General features: G+C 49.2%; 1 protein-coding gene across 5 annotated transcripts in view; it reads right to left on the bottom strand.

Annotated features, from left to right (window-relative positions):
- Positions 1–20,565, bottom strand: part of FAM120B (family with sequence similarity 120B) — a 112,159-nt gene that overhangs the window by 21,159 nt on the left and 70,435 nt on the right. Inside the window, exons 8-9 of one of the 5 annotated variants that reach the window (XR_009495791.1) lie at positions 8,354–15,335; positions 5,528–7,835 (exon numbers count right to left, since the gene is read on the bottom strand). The exons of 2 other annotated variants lie outside the window; for them this stretch is intronic. Coding sequence is in view for 1 of the 3 variants with exons in the window: in XM_010808800.4 (XP_010807102.1) it covers positions 15,223–15,335 (113 nt within the window). In the remaining 2 variants the exon portion in view is untranslated. Of the gene's footprint in view, positions 1–5,527; positions 15,336–20,565 lie in introns of those variants that run through there. 2 more of the 5 variants (XR_009495790.1, XM_010808800.4) reach the window with 2 other exon arrangements.

Below are 20,565 nucleotides of genomic sequence, written 5' to 3'. Positions count from 1 at the left end.
TAGAGAGAGAGGAGATTCCATTACTGGTGGTGACATTTTGCATGTCATATTGTGTGTGGTTTTTCTTAGAAAATAATGCAGCATTTCTCAGGGGCTGCTGCAGGTACTGCTCTGTGCCAGGGCCGTGGGAGCATACACACACAGCCAGCCAGCCACCGGGCTGCCTACGACATAAATGAGGAGGAGACATGGACACATCCGTGACCGTTCTCAGTGACCACCCAGCTGGCTCAGCCCCTGTGGATGGGGCCCCCTGAGCCCAGACTGCCCCGGGCCCAGGTCAGGTCTCCAGGACAGTGAGGGGGCCGATGTGAGGTGCAGGGTCTCTGGAGGGAAAGGCCCTCCCGGATGGCCTATGACCAGAGGCTCTGGGCCCATGACGGGGGCTCACAGAACCACTGAGCATTCTGGGGTCACAGCCGCCCCAAGCCAGCCCCTCACACCTGTATCCACGGATCTGAGTCTCAGGTGCAGACTCTGGTGGCCACGACGCTGGACTCCGTGATCCACTCGGCAGGACTGTTTGGTGGGCAGGTGACCGCACCCGTATCTGTGAGTGAGGGTGGCCCCATGGGCAGCACAGCCAAAGCAGCCACTCTGTGTGGCTGAACCTGTGGACACACCCACAGAAGTAGGATTCTGAAGGACACGACCAAATTTTCTTCCATCAGAAGGGATGGATTTTGCATTGGTACCAAAGGTACAGGCGAGCCCCCTGCCCTTAGCATGACCAAGGGGAATATGGTCACTCAGGAAGTTTTATGAGAAAAGCTGGGCATTTTCTCATGTGTTTAAGGGCAACACACATCTCCACCTCAGGTGACCTCTTTGCCTCCTTTTCCTTATTGACCTACTTTTACAGCTTACCATTATCTTCTGCTTGGCTTATGGTGATGATTTTGATTAATGCAGCATCTTTTTTTATCCTTACATAGTATTTTTTCCCCTAACATTATGGCTTTTGGGTTTTGTGTTATATTTAGGCCTTCCACTGTTGTTCAGTTGCTAAGTGGTGTCCAATTCTTTGCGACTACATGGACTGCAGCATGCCAGGCTCCTCTGTCCTCCACTATTTCCCAGAGTTTGCTCAAATTCATGTCTATTGAGTAGGTGATGCTATCCAACCATCTCATCCTCTGTTGCATTTGCCTTCAATCTTTCCCAGCATCAGGGTCTTTTCCAATGAGTCAGCTCTTCACGTCACATGGCCAAAGTATTGGCACTTCAGCTTCAGTCCTTCCAATGAATATTCAGGATTGATTTTCTTTAGGACTGACTGGTTTAATCTTGCAGTCCAAGGGATTCTCAAGAGTCTTGTCCAACACCACAGTTCAAAAGCATCAATTCTTTGGTGCTCAGCCTTCTTTATGGTCCAAATCCCACATCCATATTTGACTACTGGAAAAACCATAGCTTTGACTATATAGATCTTTGTTGGCAAAGTGACGTCTCTGCTTTTTAATATTCTGTCTAGGCTTGTCAAAGCTTTTCTTCCAAGGAGCAAGTGTCTTTTTCATTTCATGGTTGCAGTCATCATCTGCAGTGATTTCGGAGCCCAAGAAAAGAAAATATATTACTGCTTCTACTATCCCCCTTCTCTTTGCCGTGAAGTGAGGGGACCTGATGCCACAATCTTAGCTTTTTGAATATTGAGTTTCAAGTCAGTTTTTTCACTCTCCTCTTTCACCCTCATCAAGAGGGTCTTGATTTCCTCTTCACTCTCTGACATTAGGGTGTTATCATTTGCATACAAGAGGTTGCTGATATTTCTCCTGGCAGTCTTAAGTTTGGGATTCATCCAGCCTGGGATTTCATATGATGTACTCTGCATAGAAGTTAAATAAGCAGGGTGATGAACAGAGTGACAAGTACAGCCTTGTCGTACTCCTTTCCCAAATATGAACCAGTCCATTGTTCCATGGCCAGTTCTAACTGTTGCTTCTTGACCTGCATACAGGTTTCTCAGGAGGCAGGTAAGGTGGTCTGGTATTCCCATCTCTTTAAGAATTTTCCAGTTTGTTGTGCTCACACTGTCAAAGGCTTTAGTGTAGTCAGTGAAGAAATAAACATTTTCCTGAAATTCCCTTGCTTTTCTATGATCCAACTGATGTTGGCAATTCAATCTCTGGTTTCCTCTGCCTCTTCAAAGTCCAGTTTGTACATCTGGAAGTTCTCAGTTCATGTACTGCTGAAACCTAGCTTGAAGGGTTTTGAGCATAACCTTGCTAGCATGTGGAATGAGTACAATTGTATAGTAGCTGGAGCATTCCTTGGCATTGCCCTTCTTTGGGATTGGAATGAAAACTGACTTTTTCCAGTCCTATGGCTACTGCTGAGTTTTCTAAATTTGATGACATACTGAGTGCACCACTTTAACAGCATCATCTTTTAGGATTTGAAATAGCTCAGCTGGAATTCTATTACCTCCACTAGCTTTGTTCACAGTGATGTTTCCTAAGGCCCACTTGACTTCACACTCCAGGATGTCTGACTCTAGGTGAGTGATCACACCATCATGGTCACCATGTCAGTAAGACCTTTTTTGTATAGTTCTGTATATTCTTGCCACCTCTTCTTAATATCTTCTATTTCTGTTAGGTCCATACCATTTCTGTCCTTTATCATGCCCATCTTTGCATGAAATGCTCCCTTGATATCTCCAATTTTCTTGAACAGATCTCTAGTCTTTCCCATTCTATTGTTTTCCTCTATTCCTTTTCATTGTACCCTTAAGAAGGCTTTCTTATCTTTCCTTCCTGTTTTTGGAACTCCGCATTCAGTTGAGCATATCTTTCCCTTTCTCCCTTGCCTTTCACTTCTCTTCTTTTCTCAGCTATTTGTAAAGCTTCCTCAGACAACCACTTTGTCTGCTGGCATTTCTTTTCTTTGGGATGGTTTTGGTCACCACCTCCTATACAGTGTTATCAACCTCCACCCATAGTTCTTCAGGCACTCTTGTCTTCCAGATCTAATCCCTTAAATTGATTAATCACCTCCACTGTATAATCATTAGAAAGGAAAGGAAAGTTGATCAGTCATGTATGACTCTTTGCAACCCCATGGGCTGTAGCCTACCAGGCTCCTCCATCCATGGAATTTCCCAGGCAAGAGTACTAGAGTGGATTGCCATTTCCTTCTCCAGGGGATCTTCCTGACCCAGGGATTGAATCCAGGTCTCCTGCATTGCAGGCAGATGCTTTACTATCTGAGCCACCAGGGAAGCCCTGGTATAATCACTAGGGATTTGATTTAATCATATCTGAATGGTCTAGTGGTTTTCCCTATGTTCTTCAATTTAAGCCTGAATTTTGCAATAAGGAGCTCATGATCTGAACCACAGTCAGCTCCCAGTCTTGTTTTTGCTAATTGTATAGAGCTTCTCCATCTTCAGCTGCAAAGAACATAATAAATCTGATCTCAGTGTTGACCATCTAGTGACATCATGTGTAGAGTTGTCTCTTGAGTTTGGAAAAGGGTGTTTGCTATGACTAGCATGTTCTCTTGACAAAACTCTGTTAGCCTTTGCCTTGCTTTATTTTGCACGCCAAGGTCAAACTTGCCTGTTTTGGGGGGTATCTCCTAACTTCCTATTTTTGTATTTCAATCCCTTATGAAGAAAGGGGCATCTTTGTGTGTGCGTCAATTCTAGGTGTTATAGGTCTTCATAGAACCATTCAACTTCACATTCTTTAGCATCAGCAATTGGGGCATAGACTTGGATTACTGTGATGTTGAATGGTTTGCCCTGGAAATTGTCTGAGAGGACCATTCTGTTGTTTTTGAGATTGCACCTGAGTACTGCATTTCAGACTCTTTTGTTGACTATGAGGTCTACTCCATTTCTTCTAAGGAATTCTTATCCACAGTAGTAGATATAATGGTATCTGAATTAAATCTGCCCATTCCCGTCCATTTAGTTCACTGATTCCTAAAATGTCAATGTTCAGTCTGGCCATCTTCTGCTTGCTGCTGCTAAGTCACTTCAGTCGTGTCCAACTCTGTGCAACCCCATAGACAGCAGCCCACCAGGCTCCTCTGTCCCTGGGATTCTTCAGGCAAGAATACTGGAGTGGGTTGCCATTTCCTTCTCCAATGCATGCATGCATGCTAAGTTGCTTCAGTCGTGTCCGACTCTGTGCGACCCTACGGACAGCAGTCCGCCAGGCTCCTCTGTCCATGGGATTCTCTAGGCAAGAATACTGGAGTGGTTTGCCATTTCCTTCTCTGCCATCTTCTGCTTCATCACATCCAATTTACCTTGATTCATGCACCTAACATTCCAGGTTCCTATTCAATATTGTTCTTTACAGAAACAGACTTTCCTTTCACCACCAGACACATCCAAAACTAAGCATTCTTTCCATTTTGGTCCAGCCACTTCATTCTTTCTGGAGCTGTTAATAAGCGCCCTCTGCTCTTCCCCAGTAGCGTACTGGACCTTTCCCAACCCAGGGGGCTCATCTCCCAGTCTCATGCCTTTTTGCCTTTTCATATTGTGCACAGGGTTCTCAAGGCAAGAACCCTGGAGTGCGCTGCCATTTCCTCCTCCAGTGGATCACGTTTTGTCAGAACTCTTCACTAGGACCTATCTGTCTTGAGTGGCCCTGCAAGGCAGGCTCAGAGTTTCATTGAGTTAGATAAGCCCCTTTGCCACAAGGCTGTGATCCATGAAGGGGAGGCCTTCCATATGTCAACAGAAAAAAATCCTCCTGTGGTTTCTTTCTGTACATGTCTGTTTCTCTTTTGCATTTAGACTGTTGATCTTTCTGGAATTTACTTTGATGAGGTACAGACCTAACTTTTTAGTTTTCCATGATGTTTGCCCACATGACATCAGTACAGGAAAATCATGTTGCCCAATGATTCAAACACTTTTATCATAAATTACATGTATTTGGATCTGTTTTCTGGACTTCCTAATTATCCATTTGCCAGTAACAGAAGTTTAAGATGTAACTTTGTAATGTGTTTTAACATCGGATGGGGCTAATCCCATCATTATTTTATTTTAGGTCTTGCCTACTTCTATTTTTTCATACAAATTTATATTTAACCTGTCTAGTTAAAAAGAGTCAACACTTCAGTTGGGAGTGCACGACGTGTACAGATTAACTTGCAACTGGCCTCTCCACGACATGTGCTCTCGCCCTCGCGCACAGGCGCTGCTCCCTCTGTCCCTGCTTCTCATCTCTTCCTAACCACAGCATCAGATAGTTTATCTTTTTTTTTTTTTTTGATGCTGTGATAAAAGCAACCTTTTTTTTTTTTTTTTTTTCCTATCATAGCTCCTAGTGGTTTCCAAACAGGAAGGCTGCTAACTAATTACTTTGTCAAATTCTCTTTTATTTTGTACATTTTTTCCCCAGCTGCTTCTCTATGGTTTTCCAAATATACAATGAAATAATATATAAGAAATCACTTTATCTCATCCTTTCCCATTGTGGTACTTTGTTTCTGTCTTTTGACTAAACTGCACGAGCTGGCCAGAACAGTGTGATATCAGAAACAATATCTTCTTTCTGATATTGGGGGGGGGGTGCTGTTTCCAGGGTCCCCAGGGTGCGAGCTTTCAGGCTGAGACAGCATTGATGACACTAAAGGCATACTCATCAACCTCTATTTTATTAGGAGCATTTTAAAAGCAGAGTGTATGTGAATTTCATTCGTTTGTCAGCATCTACAGAGACTATTTTTATCTTTTGCTCCACTAAATGGCGATTTATATCTACAGGCCTAGTATTGACCCATTCCTACTTCATTGGGAAAAAATGCTTAGTACTCACTAGTATATGATCCTCTTAACACACTGCTGGATTCTGTTCTCTGATTATTTATTTAGGATTTTCACACTGCTACTTATGCATTAGATTAGTTGACAGCCTTCCTTTTGTCGATCTCTTGGTGTCAATGCTGTCTGCTTTCTTCCTATGTCTGCGACGGCTTAAACACAGTTGGAACCGACGGGCAAGCGGCACGGTGGGAGTTAGCCTTTCCCACCCTGTACCCAAGTGATCTGGAAGTGGGTCTTCTACGTGCAGCTTTTAGACATTAGAAGGTATACAAGCTATGACAAAGAAACTTCTATTTTTAAAAGCAGGTGAGATAATAAAGTCTAAATAGCAGTTTTGCTTTTGGTAAAATACCACGTTTGACTTGCTCATAAGGCCATTTGGTATCTAGTAATACTTGTTAGTTAATTTGGAAGCTGAAGGCCAGGTTTTAATTTTTTTTTAAATAACACTATGCTCTCAAGCTGCAATGGTGAATGGCCAAGAAAACGTAATTTATAAGCAGCCAAGCACCTGCTTTCCTGTGTCCAGAAAGCGGCAGGACTTGCCTGCTGTCACACACTGGGTAGTTGCTGCAGGCTTCGGGGAAGTCGGGTGACCGGAGGCTGAAGGGAGGCAGCTGGGGGCCGGGTCAGAGCGTGGCCAGTGAGCCCTGGGCAGTGTGATGGGGAGGCCAGGCTGATGAAGCGACCGGGTACTGAGACCTCGCAGTGACACCAAGCCCCTGGGTCTCAGAGGATGCCACGTCCTAGAGCCACAAGTGAACCTTTACAGCAGATTCTGTGCAACTCTGGGGCCCTGCCCCCAGCTACCGGTGCACACAAGGCAGCCCAGGGCTCGGTGCTGGGCAGGCGCCTCGGGAGGGGCTCGGGGATGAGGCCGGCCATGAGACCACTCATCCCACAGGCGGCTTCTCCTTAGCCCGTGTGGACTCTCTCGGGGGCCCTGACTTCCCAGTGACTCACGAGACGCCCCAGGTCCTGCCTGGGCATCCACTCCTGCCCACACCAGATCCGGCCACACAAAGCACGGAAGGGCCCCAGAAATCCCAGCGTGGACCTTGTGCGGCCCTTCTGCCTGGTCCTGGCTCTGAGTGGTTCCACCAACACAGAGAATATGAGGGAGGGGCTGCCACGCTCTGCCCTTTTCTGATAAGCCTGGGGGGTGGGCTCCACGTGCAGGTCTGGGCAGGGCTGGTGGCAACACCTTGGCCACACATGCTCGCCCTGAGGACACGAGCAGCTGGAGGCCAGAGCTGGTCCCTGAAGAGAGCCAGGGGGAAAAACAATTGACTCGGTGTTCCTCAGTTCTAAGGGCTCAAAAATTAAAGTAACTGTAGGCAGACGGGGGGGCTTCCCAGGTGGCACTGCTGGTAAAGAACCCTCTTGCTAATGCAGGCAGATGGGAGATGCGGGTTCAATCCATGGGTCGGGAGGATTCCCTGGAGAAGTAAATGGCAATCCACTCCGTATTCTTGCCTGGAGAAGCAGAGGAGCCTGGTGGGCTACAGTCCATGGGGTCACTAAAAGTCAGACATGACTGAAGTGACTTAGCACGCACACATGCACGCACAAGCAGAAAAGGCAGGGATCCCAGGAGAAAGAACCAGGCATGGCTTTCTCAGATAAGAAGCCATTTTTGGCCCAAATCTTTTGTGATCTGAGCCTGGACACAGTGCCTGCCTTCAAACAGGTCTCAGTATTTAATGATCTTCATGACGGTGGGGAACGTAGGAATGAAGGGAAAGCAGCCAAGAAGCAACAGTCCAGCGATAAAACAGTCCATTCCTCCTGCGAGATGTAAGGGACAACCTGATGCAGGCTTTGAACTGCTCTGCAGAGACTGAGGCCCCAGCCTGGAGCACTGAGGGATGATGCTGACCCTCCCGACTCCAGTCGGCTGAAGCCCGGCCTCTGTCCACCTTCGTCCCAGTGCTGTGCTGGACTCTCCTCTGCTCCAGCCGCATCACAAAGGTACATGGGCACTTAGCTTAAAGCTCCCCGATTCTGCTGCTTTGGGAAGGGTCCCTGGTGTTCTCCTGAGTTGCTGCAAGTAAGAAATCCTTCCTTCTCTTCTGGCACAACGCTCACCAGGAAAGGAACCCAGTTTGGGGGACTTAACAGAGGTCTGGTTTTGCCTCAGACCCCTCCTTCCCACTGGGGGCTCTCGTCCCAGCACTGACACCTGGGTAGAGGAGGGCCGAGCCTCCTGTGGGGGCTGGGACCCCCGCACTCCCTTCAGCAGGGTCTCAGTCCCACCTGAAAGCACCAACTCTCTCGGAAGCACCGCAGCTGTGCCCCCAGGGAACCTCCCCTGGCAGGACGTGGCCCCCACGACAGGGTCTATGAAGTGGTCCTGCTAATGGCTGACAAAGCCCACTCATTTGTTCCATTAAACCAGCTCCCCCAACTGCACGGGTGGCAGACATTCCCTGGCCGAGGGGCAGTGTCCCGGCAGCTGGCGCTCTCCCTGCGGGCAGAGACGCACCCTCAGACAACAGCCTGAAATCTGGGGAACGTCCACCCTGGAGTCACCTGCCAGGTGCCAGGGGAACAGAAACTCACCGCCATCCAGCTCTCAGGTTCGTTAACTCCCAACCGTAGCTGCTCCGCAGGGGATAGGGGGTGGGGGGTGGGGCAGGCCAGAGGCGGGGGGAGCACTGAGGGAGGGGGCCGAAGGCCAGGAGGCAGCCTGACCCCTCCCAGCCCCATTCCAGAGCACAGATAAAAGTGAAACCTGAGCCGGGAGTGTTTGTGTTGCCACCGCCAATCAAGGCCTCTGTCGTCATGGTAACAGGGACACTTCGGCAGCTCGAGCAGATGGTCAGTGAGCAACAGGCAACATATGCTCCGCAAGCCCGGCCACGGCACAGATGGAGGCTGGGGGGGCGCCCCTCGGTAACCGGACGTTTCCTCCTCTGCTCCCCGTCACGGGGATTAGCGCCGTGTGTGCAGTTGGGCCTCAGTTAGCAGAGCCGGCCGTAGGACGGCCAGGGCCCAGAGCCTCGTTAATAGTCCTGCCCCTCCCAGGCTGGTTCCTGCGACCTTTACAGGAGCAACGCACTTCCCTTCGGGATGGGGTGGGGGGATGGATTAAACACCTTTTGAAGCATTTCCAGGGCAGTGATGGGGCAGAGACAGGTCCTTGTGGGGACGTTTTAAACTCAAGGTTGGGAAGCACGTGGTCAGCCACTTGGCCACTAGCTAGTGTGTGACCCTGAGATTCTGTGTCTCCTGCTGTTTGGAAACATTCACTGCATTTGGTCATTAAACTTCCTTTCTGGGAGGTTTAAGTATCAGCCTCCACCCTGGCCTATAGAATACCCCTGTGCCGGGGAGAAGGGGCCTCAGAATGGCTGCTGATGACCAACAGTGTTACAGCAATTGCCCTTCCTTCAGGGTGCACTGGCCACACCCAGACTCTGGAGATGCCTTGGGCCACCTGAGGCAGAGGTGAAGCTGGGATGGCCATGTGGGCCCCAGGGCTTAGGGTTATGGGGCACGTCCTCCCGGACAGCCCCCGGGGCCTCCTCCACCAAGCCCAGCAGCGGTCACACTGTCACCAAGCTGGGCAGCGATCACACGTCACCTGGCCCGGCAGCAGTCACACTGTCACCAAGCCGGGCAGCGGTCACACTGTCACCTGGCCTGGGTCGCGTCTAGGGTTATGGGGCACGTCCTCCTGGACAGCCCCCGGGGCCCCCTGCATGAAGCCCAGCAGCGGTCACACTGTCACCTGGCCCGGCAGCGGTCACACTGTCACCTGGCCTGGGTCGCGTCTAGGGTTATGGGGCACGTCCTCCCGGACAGCCCCCGGGGGCCCCTCTCCACCAAGCCGGGTAGCAGTCACACTGTCACCAAGCCCGGCAGCGTCACACGTCACCTGCCCTGGGTCGCGTCTCCAGCAGCCCCTGCACGGGGCACACAGTAGTTGCTCATCTGTTGCTGTTTAAGTCTGACCCTGTGACCCCACGGACTGCAGCCTGTCAGGTCCCTTGTCCATGGGATTCTCCCAGCAAGAACACTGGAGCGGGCTGCCATTTCCTTCTCCAGGGATCAAACCCACATCTCCTACAGTGGCAGGCATTGTGAGTCAATGAACAAGTGACCACTCTCAGGGTTCCTAGAGCTAAGCTTCAGGTAAAATTTGTGCAGATGATACTGAATTGGAAACGACCATCACTGAGAGACATTCTGTGACTGAAGTAAAAGTTTTAGAAAGCAGACATAACTCAGGCATCCTGGCCACCACGGTGAACCCACCGGGACTGGAACCCTGCGTGGGCCAGAGGCAGGGGAAGAGCAGCCATCAGAAGGCCTGAGCACCACCGGCTAGAAAAATAAACGATAACATTTATTCCAGGTAAAGAGGAGGCTTGTGTGGTCCCCGCGGAGAGGGAGACTCAAACAGAGAGACAAGAGACAGGAGGCAGGAGGGAGCTGAACATCCACCAGGCAGTCAGGGAGAGCCCATCAACGCGTGCTTGTAGTACGCCAGTGTCAGTGATCTCAGCAAACTCCACCACACCCACTAAAGCTTGACTTTAGAAGCGTGCTATACGCTACTACATACTGGACGATAAACAGCAAGACCCTACTGTATAGAACAGTGAACTATATTCAATATCCTGTGGTAAAGCATAATGGAGAATGTGAAAACAAATGCATATAAACATGTAAGTCACTCTGCTGTACACCAGAAACTAACAACATTGTAAACATCAACTACACTTAAATTAAAAAAGAAAAAAAAAAAAAGCATGTGTTGCTTTCTTACTGGTTTGTTTTAAATAGTTATTGCTGCTGCTGCTGCTAAGTCGCTTCAGTCGTGTCTGACTCTGTGCAACCCCATAGACGGCAGCCCACCAGGCTCCCTCGTCCCTGGGATTCTCCAGGCAAGAACACTGGAGTGGGTTGCCATTTCCTTCTCCAACGCATGAAAGTGAAAAGTGAAAGTTGCTCAGTCGTGTCCGACTCTTTGCGACCCCATGGACTGCAGCCTACCAGGCTCCTCCCTCCATGGGATTTTCCAGGCAAGAGTACTGGAGTGGGGTGCCATTGCCTTCTCCGAAATAGTTATTAGGCTTTGCAAAAAAAAAAAAAAGAACCCACAAAAGTTTACTAATATTCATCCCTAGTAAAAATGATGCAAATAAAATGCTTTGAACTCAGCAGCATGTGGGAGGAAGCAGTCTTGGTGTGGCCACACTGGGGCGGGAGGGGCCCGTGTGGAGGGGTGCAGGGCCCTCCACAACCAGACAGAATACCTGCCCGAGGGTGAGCTCTCCAAGCAGAAGCGAGGCCCATGCAGGGCAGCAAAACCAGACGGATCTAAGGGCTGGCAGTCATGGTTGATCTGCTTTTTTAGCAACAAACTTACCTGCATAAAAGTCTGAAGTCAGAGGTGGTTCTGAATCAGTTGCCCTGGATCTCTCATGTAACCTGACCCATTTCACAGCCCATCAAAGGTCCCTGAGCTTGGGCTGCATTTGCTCCAACGTGACGTGACCATGAGACAGAGGAAACCGAGGCACAGGACAGTCACCTTCTGAGAACAGACCAGAGTTCACGTCCCACATCCTTCCTTGGCTCCTGTGGTTGAGGTCGCTGCTGGCAAGGTTTCAGGATGCCTTCTGTCTCCTCCGCAGTGAACTGCTTGCTCCTCCCTTGCCCTCAGTTCTGATGCTTTCTGTCCACAGAAGTCAGGCCGTGGGGGTCTGACCACAGGCCACAGAATGGACTCACGCAGTGTGGGCATGTCAGGGCCGAAGGGAAAGAGCCAACCCCACACAGCGGCCCCGTGACAGCACATGGCCTCTGGGGACACGGCCCCTGGCAGAGTCATCGACTCCTACAGGCCCTGACAAGTCTGCCCTGCGGCTGACGAGCCTTGAGTGCAGGGGGGATGCACGGCCCAGGCCAGGCTCAGAGGCAAGTCCCCTGGAAACTCCTGGTGGCCCCAGCACCTGCAGGGCAAGTGGAGATAAAACCTGACCCCAGCAGCCCCACCTCAAGGGGCTCCGACACCTTTGCTTCTCAGACAGTGTTTCTAAGATTCAGCTCTCCTGAGAAACTCTAGACAGCTGGGGAGCCCAGGTCTCAAGTGTCAGGGCTCCAAGGGCAGGTGTCAGCAGCCACCCTTCCCAAAGGTGCCCTGGAAGCAGAACACACCACACGTTCCTCTGTTCCAGTTACTCTGAACATGTCCTGAGCCCCAAGTCGGACACTCCCTTCCCTTGGGCTACCTGGCTAAGAAGCAGCTTTGCACAGACAGGAGGAGAGTCAAGTCTTACCTGGACCCAGGGGACAGAGTCTCCCACACAAGTGTCATGTCAGCGTGTCTGCCCACAGAACAGCTGCACCACGCACGTGGCACCCGCCCCCCACCCCGTGGTCCTGCACCCTGGGGCTCTGACCCCTCCATCCAGCCTCCTCCAGGCTTCCCTGCATGAGCTTTTGGCCCTTTTGTTACAATTTATACCCTACAACTCTTCCCACATTTCATCTCTAGAGGTGCTAAAGTTGTCATTTCAGGAAAGCAATACAAAAACAGTTTTGTTGCCAATGATGAAATTTGAGACTTCAAGCAAAAATCAGAATTCAGAGTCCTTGTGAGAGCCACAGCTGCCGGAGGTTGTCTACACAGAAGAGACCTCTGATGGGGCTGCCGACAACGTGGCCGCTGTCTCTCGTGAGGGAGTGCGCTGGCGCTCAGAGCCGCAGGCCTCAGCGAGCCGTGTTTCCCACATGACCAAGCAGGTCACACACCTGCGCACCCAGAGGGCAGGGCAGACGGGCGGCTATCACACGCACTCACCGAGGTCACTGAGGGGGTTTGGGTTCCACGGCAGCTGCCTTCAGAGAACTCCCGCCTGCAGAGTTTGGGGTCGTTTCCAGGAAGACTGTCCACACATCTCTGAAGAGGCCACGAGGGCCACCTGCCCTTGAACCACAAGCCTGTGGCTGGCCCACCCCTCAGAGAGCAGCGCACTCCTGCAGACAGGTGGCTGTCTTTCCTAAACCCGGACACTGAGTGCGTCTGCAAAAGAGCAACTGCTGCTCTTCTAACTCTGGGGCAATGCAGGGCTTCCACTGGGAATAAGAAATGTCCTCGTGTAGTTGGTGTATTTTTACTTTTAAATGAATTAATAAATACGCATTTAAACTTTTTATCATTTTAAATTTCTAATACAGTAACTGAGAGTCCTCCACAGCTTCCAGATGTAAAGGGGCCTAAGACCAGCAAGAAGAACTGTCCCTAAGGGGATGAGAGGCATGTTTTCCATGATCTCCATGCACTTGCTGGAGTCCAGCAAACCTGGGAGCCCACCACGACAACAGCTGCTACTCCGTGAATGAGGAAGCTCTCAGTATCCGAACATAAGGCCACTCTCCTGACACCTGTCCACACAAGCTCAGAAATACTGACAGCCAGCTCTTTATAATGTGCTATGAGCACGTTCATGAGAGTCAAAGACTGAACCTCACTACACACCAGCCTGGATAAAAACAACTCTAAATCAGCCTTAAGATTTGGAAAGGTCCAATTTTCAGAAGGAAGTATGCTGAAACCTAGAATATCAGAAAAGAGCAAAGAAGAAAAGGATTTCTGAGGGGGAAAAAAGGGTATGACTCTTTGGGGAAGACTTTTCAGAATGAAATAAAATTCTGTAACCTTAAGTTGGCGATTGTCCTCTAGGACGTAAAAAATACTGCCGAGTCACAGCCCCTTCAGCACTTCAGCACTGTCTTCTCAGAGGCAGCTTGTTTCGGGGCTAACGCCAAAGCTTCTAAAGAATTCCCTTCTTGGGAGGCAAATATGCACTCCCCTCGCCTGAGCACACGTGACCTGTCACCACGCTGCTCTGGGGACAGGAAGGTTGGGGTCACACCAGACGCAGGTCAGTGGCTCAGACTGTCTCAATATCTCTTCACAATGGAAAGGCTTTTATCTTCATTTGGATCTGAAGTTAAGGGCTGTGGCTTGACTCAATAGACAGATTGGTGGCCTAAATTAATCAAATTATCTGCTCTTCCTGTATTTTAACAACTACACAGATCAGAATAGGAGAGTATATCTCATGCCATTTTACACACTTCAGTCAGCTGCTAACACAGAGGGCTGACAGGATGAATCAAACCAAGAAACAGGTCTTGGACAGTGTTTCACTCTCAGTGCTGGATGTGCCTCAAAGAACACAGGCTGAGAAGACAAGACTGTAGCCACAGCCAGTGAGAAAGCCTATAGCCCATCAAACCTTGCTGGGCTATGCTGCTGCTGCTGTTGCTTCAGTCGTGTCCAACTCTGTGCGACCCCACAGACAGCAGTCCACTAGGCTTCTCTGTCCCTGGGATTCTCCAGGCAAGAACACTGGAGTGGGAGTTTTACTAAATTCAGTGCATCTAGTGGAGACCAGGGCCTGCGTGTGAGGCTGCAGCCTGGGGCCCACCCCTTCCCCTCACGCCCCCTTGCCTCCAGCTCCCATCTCTAGGCAGAGGTGGGCTCTGAGCTGCTGTCCGCGGAGGTTGGTAGTCAGCACCGGCACGTGGACCCCTCGTGACCACCCTGTGTCTGGTGGGCCTGTGACCTAGATCTCCAGGAGAGCAGCTTTCCAGGAACCATGGACATGGAGCCTAATCTGGTTTGCAGAGGTGGCTGCTTCTCTTTCTTTTTAGAATAGATGACTTGCCCAACAGAGAAGGCTCAAGGTAACTTTTTCATCTAACCTCTAATAAAGCTGGTCTTCGCTATCTGCTTTTTCACTGAGAACTATACATGTCCTGCAGACCAGGACTGTTTCCACAGGAGGCAGGCTTAGGGGGAGGCTGCTTGGCCTGGCCTGGGCCCTGGGGACAGTGAGGGTCCTGCGGACAAGGCACAACTCACCGTCTGGAGTGTCACCAGATTGAGAGTCACTTTTCTAACAGGACCTCCTGTGCAGGTGGCTCATGTGAGGGAACGTGTGCCAACTGCAGGCTACATCACCTTCGTGTGATGGGACCAACCCTGCAGAGCCAGCCTCCAGCCCTTAATGCTTCCCAAAGGGCTCCTGGAACGCTTGGGAGACGAAGCCATGGAAGAAAAAACATGAGTCAGCTTTTGCCAGAGTAACAGGGAGGCAGCCAGCTCAGCTGTGGGTCATGCTGGCATCAAACAGGAGGAGGTTACTGCCGGGCCCCCGAACACACCTGGCAGGCAGGCCGGGTCCCCTCTGCCCACATGGAGCTGCAGCTTTCCCAGGGATGCAGTTCCTCGTCTGACATCACAGTCTGCACGGCCTTGAGCCTGCTCATCCCCAAGCCAGCGGGATGGGTCGGGCGAGGAATCCACTGGGCACCAAGCCACACTGACACTGAAGACCTGGTGAGGATGTCTGGCCACCTGCGTGTTGCCTGCTGAAGCTTCAGCATCACAGACAAAACACAGACTCACCTCACATGTCCTTTGTTTTCCTTTTGCAGTTTTCTTTTTTTTTCTTTTTGTGAACCAGGAAATATTGGTTCCTACTTATTTTTCTTCTTAAGCAGCAACAGAGGCCTGGAAGAGCTTTAAACAAGAAATTCAAAGAATGGGGGAAAAAATGAACATAACCAAGTTTGGGTTCTGAAACCTGAAATCAGATGTATTAAACCCAAATAATGAGTACTTTGGGTTTCTCTGGTGGCTCAGCAGTGAAAGAATCCACCTGCAATGCAGGAGGTAAAGAGATGTGGTTGGATTCTGGGGTCAGGAAGATCCCCTGGAAGAGGAAGTGGCAACCCGCTCCAGTCTTCTTGCCTGGAGAATCCCATGGACACGGAAGCCTAGCGGGCTACACAGGGTCATGAAGAATAGACACGACTGAGGGACGCCACCACGATGAGTGCTTTAGAAATACCCACTTGAACTGAGACAGACACAGCCTCCCCGCCCCTCAGGTTCCACATGCACCTTCCACAGAGGCTTTTGCTGCACGGCTCCGGCAGGAGCCCTTCTGAAACCCAGGCCCCAAGCGCTCCAGTTCAAGGAAGCAGTGGCGAGGCCGCAGCCCGGGTGGTGAGGGGACGAAGTGAGGACAGCCCCGCACCCCAGCCGCAGGGTGCGCAGCCTCTGGGCAGGGTCAGCCCAGCCCCCGTCCAGGCACCATGGCCAAGCCTTGCTCCCTGCAAGGCCCTGATGCCCCAGTGCTGCCCCTGCATGGGGCTGACCATGCCACCCCATCAAAGCCCTCCTCTGAGCACGGCCACAGGGAGCTGCTGAGGTTGTGACACTGTCTGCTTTGTAGTTTCCTTCCACACACAGGACGCCTTACACAGAAAGCTGTATGAAGGAAGAGCTGCTGAGCTTAAGGAGTCTAATGTGTGTCTGCAAGTATTCAAATACCGTTAGAACAATAAATTGGCACAGGAAATCACCTTTTTCCACTTAAGGAAGAACACGTGACTTACAATTCTCTCCAACAGTGACAGAAGAGGCAGGTGTTGACTGGACTGTCTGGATCATAAGCCAAGTGAGCCTCCCTGGCACCTGCATCTTCTGGGGCTGCTGGTCCTTCCTGCCAGTACCTGATGGCTTCCTAAGTGGGAGGGCCTGGGCGTGCAGGGGGTGGGCAGGACAGGAGTGGGGGAGCATCACACCTGAAGGTGCGAGCCGCATGTCTGCTGCACGTGTCTGCATGTGCTGCATGTGTGCTTCACATGTCTGTGCATGTGTTGTGCATGTGTCTGCATGTGCTGCACATGTCACTGTGTGCCGTGTGTGTATCTGTGTGTGTGCTAAATGTATGCATGTGCCGTGCACGTCTCCATGTGTGCTGCATGTGTGGGTACTGCACATGTCTGTGCATGTGCTGGGCACGTGTCTGTGTTCAGGTGGACAGACGCATGCCCACACCCTCCTACTCCACATCTTCCCTGACATCACTCTCCTCCTGTGAATTGTGGAATGTAGTACTTTCATCATTTCTAAAAGTCATTTTATTTCCTCAATAAAAATGTACTTGCCCTTCAAAGAGGGAGTGTGTGTACAGAATGTACAGCAAGCAGAGCTGTCACCTGTGCCTGGGATCAGGAAGCATGGGAAGCTAAGCAGAGAGGCCTGGGAGACCATGCGGCTGGTGGGGCCTGGGGCCAAATTCCTTGAGGCCGGTGAGCACTGAGTGCACAGCAGGGCTGGCGAAGGCTACAGAAAGGGAGCACGAGGGACCAACATCAGGCTGCTGGAGGGACTATTGAGTCAAGGCTGTTCAAATCATCCCAAGAGTCATGCTGGGAAGACTGAGCCAGGAGCCCACATCTGGAGAATCTGAAGGGCAGCAGAAAGCATGGTGGTGGGGTAGATGACACAAGAGCTGAAGTTCATGGTTTTTACGGGGGGCGGGGCGGAATGCTCCGTTCAGGAGAGCATTTCCACAAATGGTCACAGCAATACTGTCTCCTATGCTCTTCCAGAACCCCACTCCTTTCCCACTGAGAGGAAAGTCTATTTCATCTCCACCTGAAGCTAGACGCCTTTCTGGCTACCTTATGACAGAATATGGCAGAAGAGCATGACTTACTAGGTTATAAAAGGTGACATGGCTTCTGCCTGGTTCTTTAGCTTGAGGGGCACTTACCTTGGTATCCAGTTGCCATGATGGGAAGAAGCCCCAAAAAGCCCCTGCTTGTGCATGTGTCTGCGTGTGCTCTATTTATCTGCACGTGTGCTGTGCATGTGTCTGCGTGTCTTCATGTGTGCTGTGCATGCGTCTGCATGTCTTCATGTGTGCTGTGCATGTGTCTGTGTCTGCACGTGTGCTGTGCATGTGTCTGCGTGTCTGCATGTGTGCTGTGCATGCATCTGCGTGTCTTCATGTGTGTTGTGCATGCGTCTGCATGTCTTCATGTGTGCTGTGCATGCGTCTGCGTGTCTTCATGTGCTGTGCATGCGTCTGCGTGTCTGCATGTGTGCCGTGCATGCGTCTGCGTGTCTGCGTGTCTGCCGTGCATGCGTCTGCGTGTCATGTGTGCCGTGCATGCATCTGCGTGTCTTCATGTGTGCCGTGCATGCGTCTGCGTGTCTGCACGTGTGCTGTGCATGCGTCTGCGTGTCTGCACGTGTGCTGTGCATGCGTCTGCGTGTCTTCACGTGTGCTGTGCATGCGTCTGCGTGTCTGCACGTGTGCTGTGCATGCGTCTGCGTGTCTGCACGTGTGCTGTGCATGCGTCTGCGTGTCTGCACGTGTGCTGTGCATGTGTCTGCGTGCCTTCATATGTGCTGTGCATGCATCTGCGTGTCTGCACGTGTGCTGTGCATGTGTCTGCGTGTGCTCTATGTATCTGCATGTGTGCTGTGCATGTGTCTGTGTGCTGCACGTGTCTGTGCCTGTGCTGAACCATCACTTCACACAGTTATCATTTGTGTGTGTGTGTAGGGGGAGTGAGAACATTCTATTAGCAAATTTCAAGTATATATTATATTATTACCAACACGGCTGCCGTGCTACACATCAAATCCCAGGAACTCATTCATCTCATAACTGAAAGGTTGTTCATTTTGACACATATTTTCCCATTTCTCCAACCTTCCAGCCCCTGGCAAACACTATTCTATTCTCTTTACAAGTTCAACTTTTTTAGATTCTACATGTAAGTGGTATCATGTAGTACTTGTCTTTTTGTGTTTGGCTTACTTCACTTAGCATAATGACCTACAAGTTTATCAACACTGCCACAAATAACAAATTTTTTTTTTTTTTTCAAAAAACTGGATATTCCTTTCATATATATACACCGTAATTTCTTTATTCATTCATCAAATGAGTGAATAAAGGATGATTAGGTTATTTATATAGCTTGGCTCTTGTGAACAGTGTGGAAATGACACTGGAATGCAGGTGTCTCTGCGATACTGATTTGCTTTCCTTTGGATATATCCAGCAGAATTGGGATCGCTGGATCATATGGTAGTGCTATTTTTAATTTTTTGAGGAAACGTCTATACTGTTTTCTATAGTAGCTGTACTATTTTACATTCACAAGTGTACAAGGATTCCTTTCTCTCTACATCTTCACTGACATTTGTTGTCTCGTCTTGATGAGAGCCATTCTGACAGTTGTAAGGTGATATCTCCTTGTGGATTTGATCTGCATTTTCCTGATATCAATAATACTGAACATCTTTTCATATACCTGCTGTCCATTTGTATGTCTTCTTTTGATAATAGTCTATTCCTTTGTCCATTTTTCCAATTATCTGCTTTCTTGCTAATGAGTTATATGAGTTCCTTATATATTTTGGATATTACCTCCTTATTAGGTATGGTTTGCAAATACTCTAAACCGTTCTGGAGGCTGGCTGTTCATTTTCTTCATTATTCCTTCTGCTTTTGTTTGATGTACTTCCACTTGTTTATTTTTACTTTTGCTGCCTGTGCTTTTTGATGTCACATCCAAAAGGAAAAAAAATACTACCAAGATGAATGTCAAGGTTATTACCTACATTTTCTTCTAAGAATTTCAAAAATTTAGGTTATTTAAGTCTTGAACACATTTCAAATTGATTTTTATGTATGCTGTAAAGGTTCAACTTCATTGTTATGTGACTATCCAGTTTTCCCAACATCATTTATTGATGAGACTTCTTAGAGACCTTGTGGAAGATTAGTTGATTAATGTATAAGGGTTTATTTGGGGGCTTTTTATTCTGTTCTACTGATGTATATGTCAGCTTTTATACCAAAACTGTAGTTTTGGTTACTTTACTGTGTAATATAGTTTGAAATCAGGAAATGTGACCCTCCAAGCTCTTTTCTCATTTCTCAATATTGCTTTGGCTATGTGGGGTATTTTGTGGTTCCATGCAAATTTTAGGATTGTTTGTTCTACTTCTGTAAAATGCCACTGGAATTTTGGTAGAGACTGTATTGAGTCTGTAAATCACTCAGGGAAGAATGGACATTTTAACAATATTAATTCTTCTAACCCATGAACACGGGGTATCTTTCCATTTGTTTGTGTCCTCTTCAATTTCTTTCATCACTGTTTTGTAAGTTTCAGTAAGCAGATCTGCTACCTCTTAGTTAAACTTACTTCTAAGTACGTCATTCTTTTTGATGCTCTTATAAATAGAATTGTTCTCTTCTTTTTTTGATACTCTGCTGTTGTTGTTCAGTTGATAAGTTGTGTCCAACTCTTTGCAACCCCATGGACTGCAGCACACCAGGCTCCTCTGTCCTCCTCCACTATCTCCCAGGGTTTGGGCAAATTTGCCCATTGAGTCACTGATGTCATCAACCATTTCATTCTCTGCTGCCCCCTTCTCCTTTTGTCTTCAATCTTTCCAATCGTGAGGGTCTTTTCCAATGAGTCAGTTCTTCACATCAGGTGGCCAAAGTATTGGAGCTTCAGCTCCAGCATTAGTCCTTCCAATGAATATTCAGGGCTGATTTCCTTTAGGATTGACTGGTTTGATCTCCATGCAGTCCAAAAGACTCTTTCGAGTCTTCTCCAGCACCACAATTTGAAAGCATCAACTACCTGGCACTCAACGTTCTTTATGGTCCAACTCTGTTGTCAGTGTACAGAAATCCAGCTGCTTTTTTGTATGCTGACTTTATATCCTACAATCATTTACTTATTCTAACACTTCTCTGGTGGAGTCTTTAAGGTTTTCTATATATGAGATCATGACACCTGCAAACAGGTTTTACTTCTTCCTTTCCAATGTAGATGTCTTTTATTTCTTTTTCTTGCCTAACTACTCCGGCTAGAAAGTATTATGTTGCATAGAAATAGTGACAGTGGGCACCCTTGTCACA

Source organism: Bos taurus, chromosome 9, assembly GCF_002263795.3.
Source record: "Bos taurus isolate L1 Dominette 01449 registration number 42190680 breed Hereford chromosome 9, ARS-UCD2.0, whole genome shotgun sequence".
Taxonomy (NCBI): domain Eukaryota; kingdom Metazoa; phylum Chordata; class Mammalia; order Artiodactyla; family Bovidae; genus Bos; species Bos taurus.
This window is presented reverse-complemented; position numbering and strand designations above follow the sequence as displayed.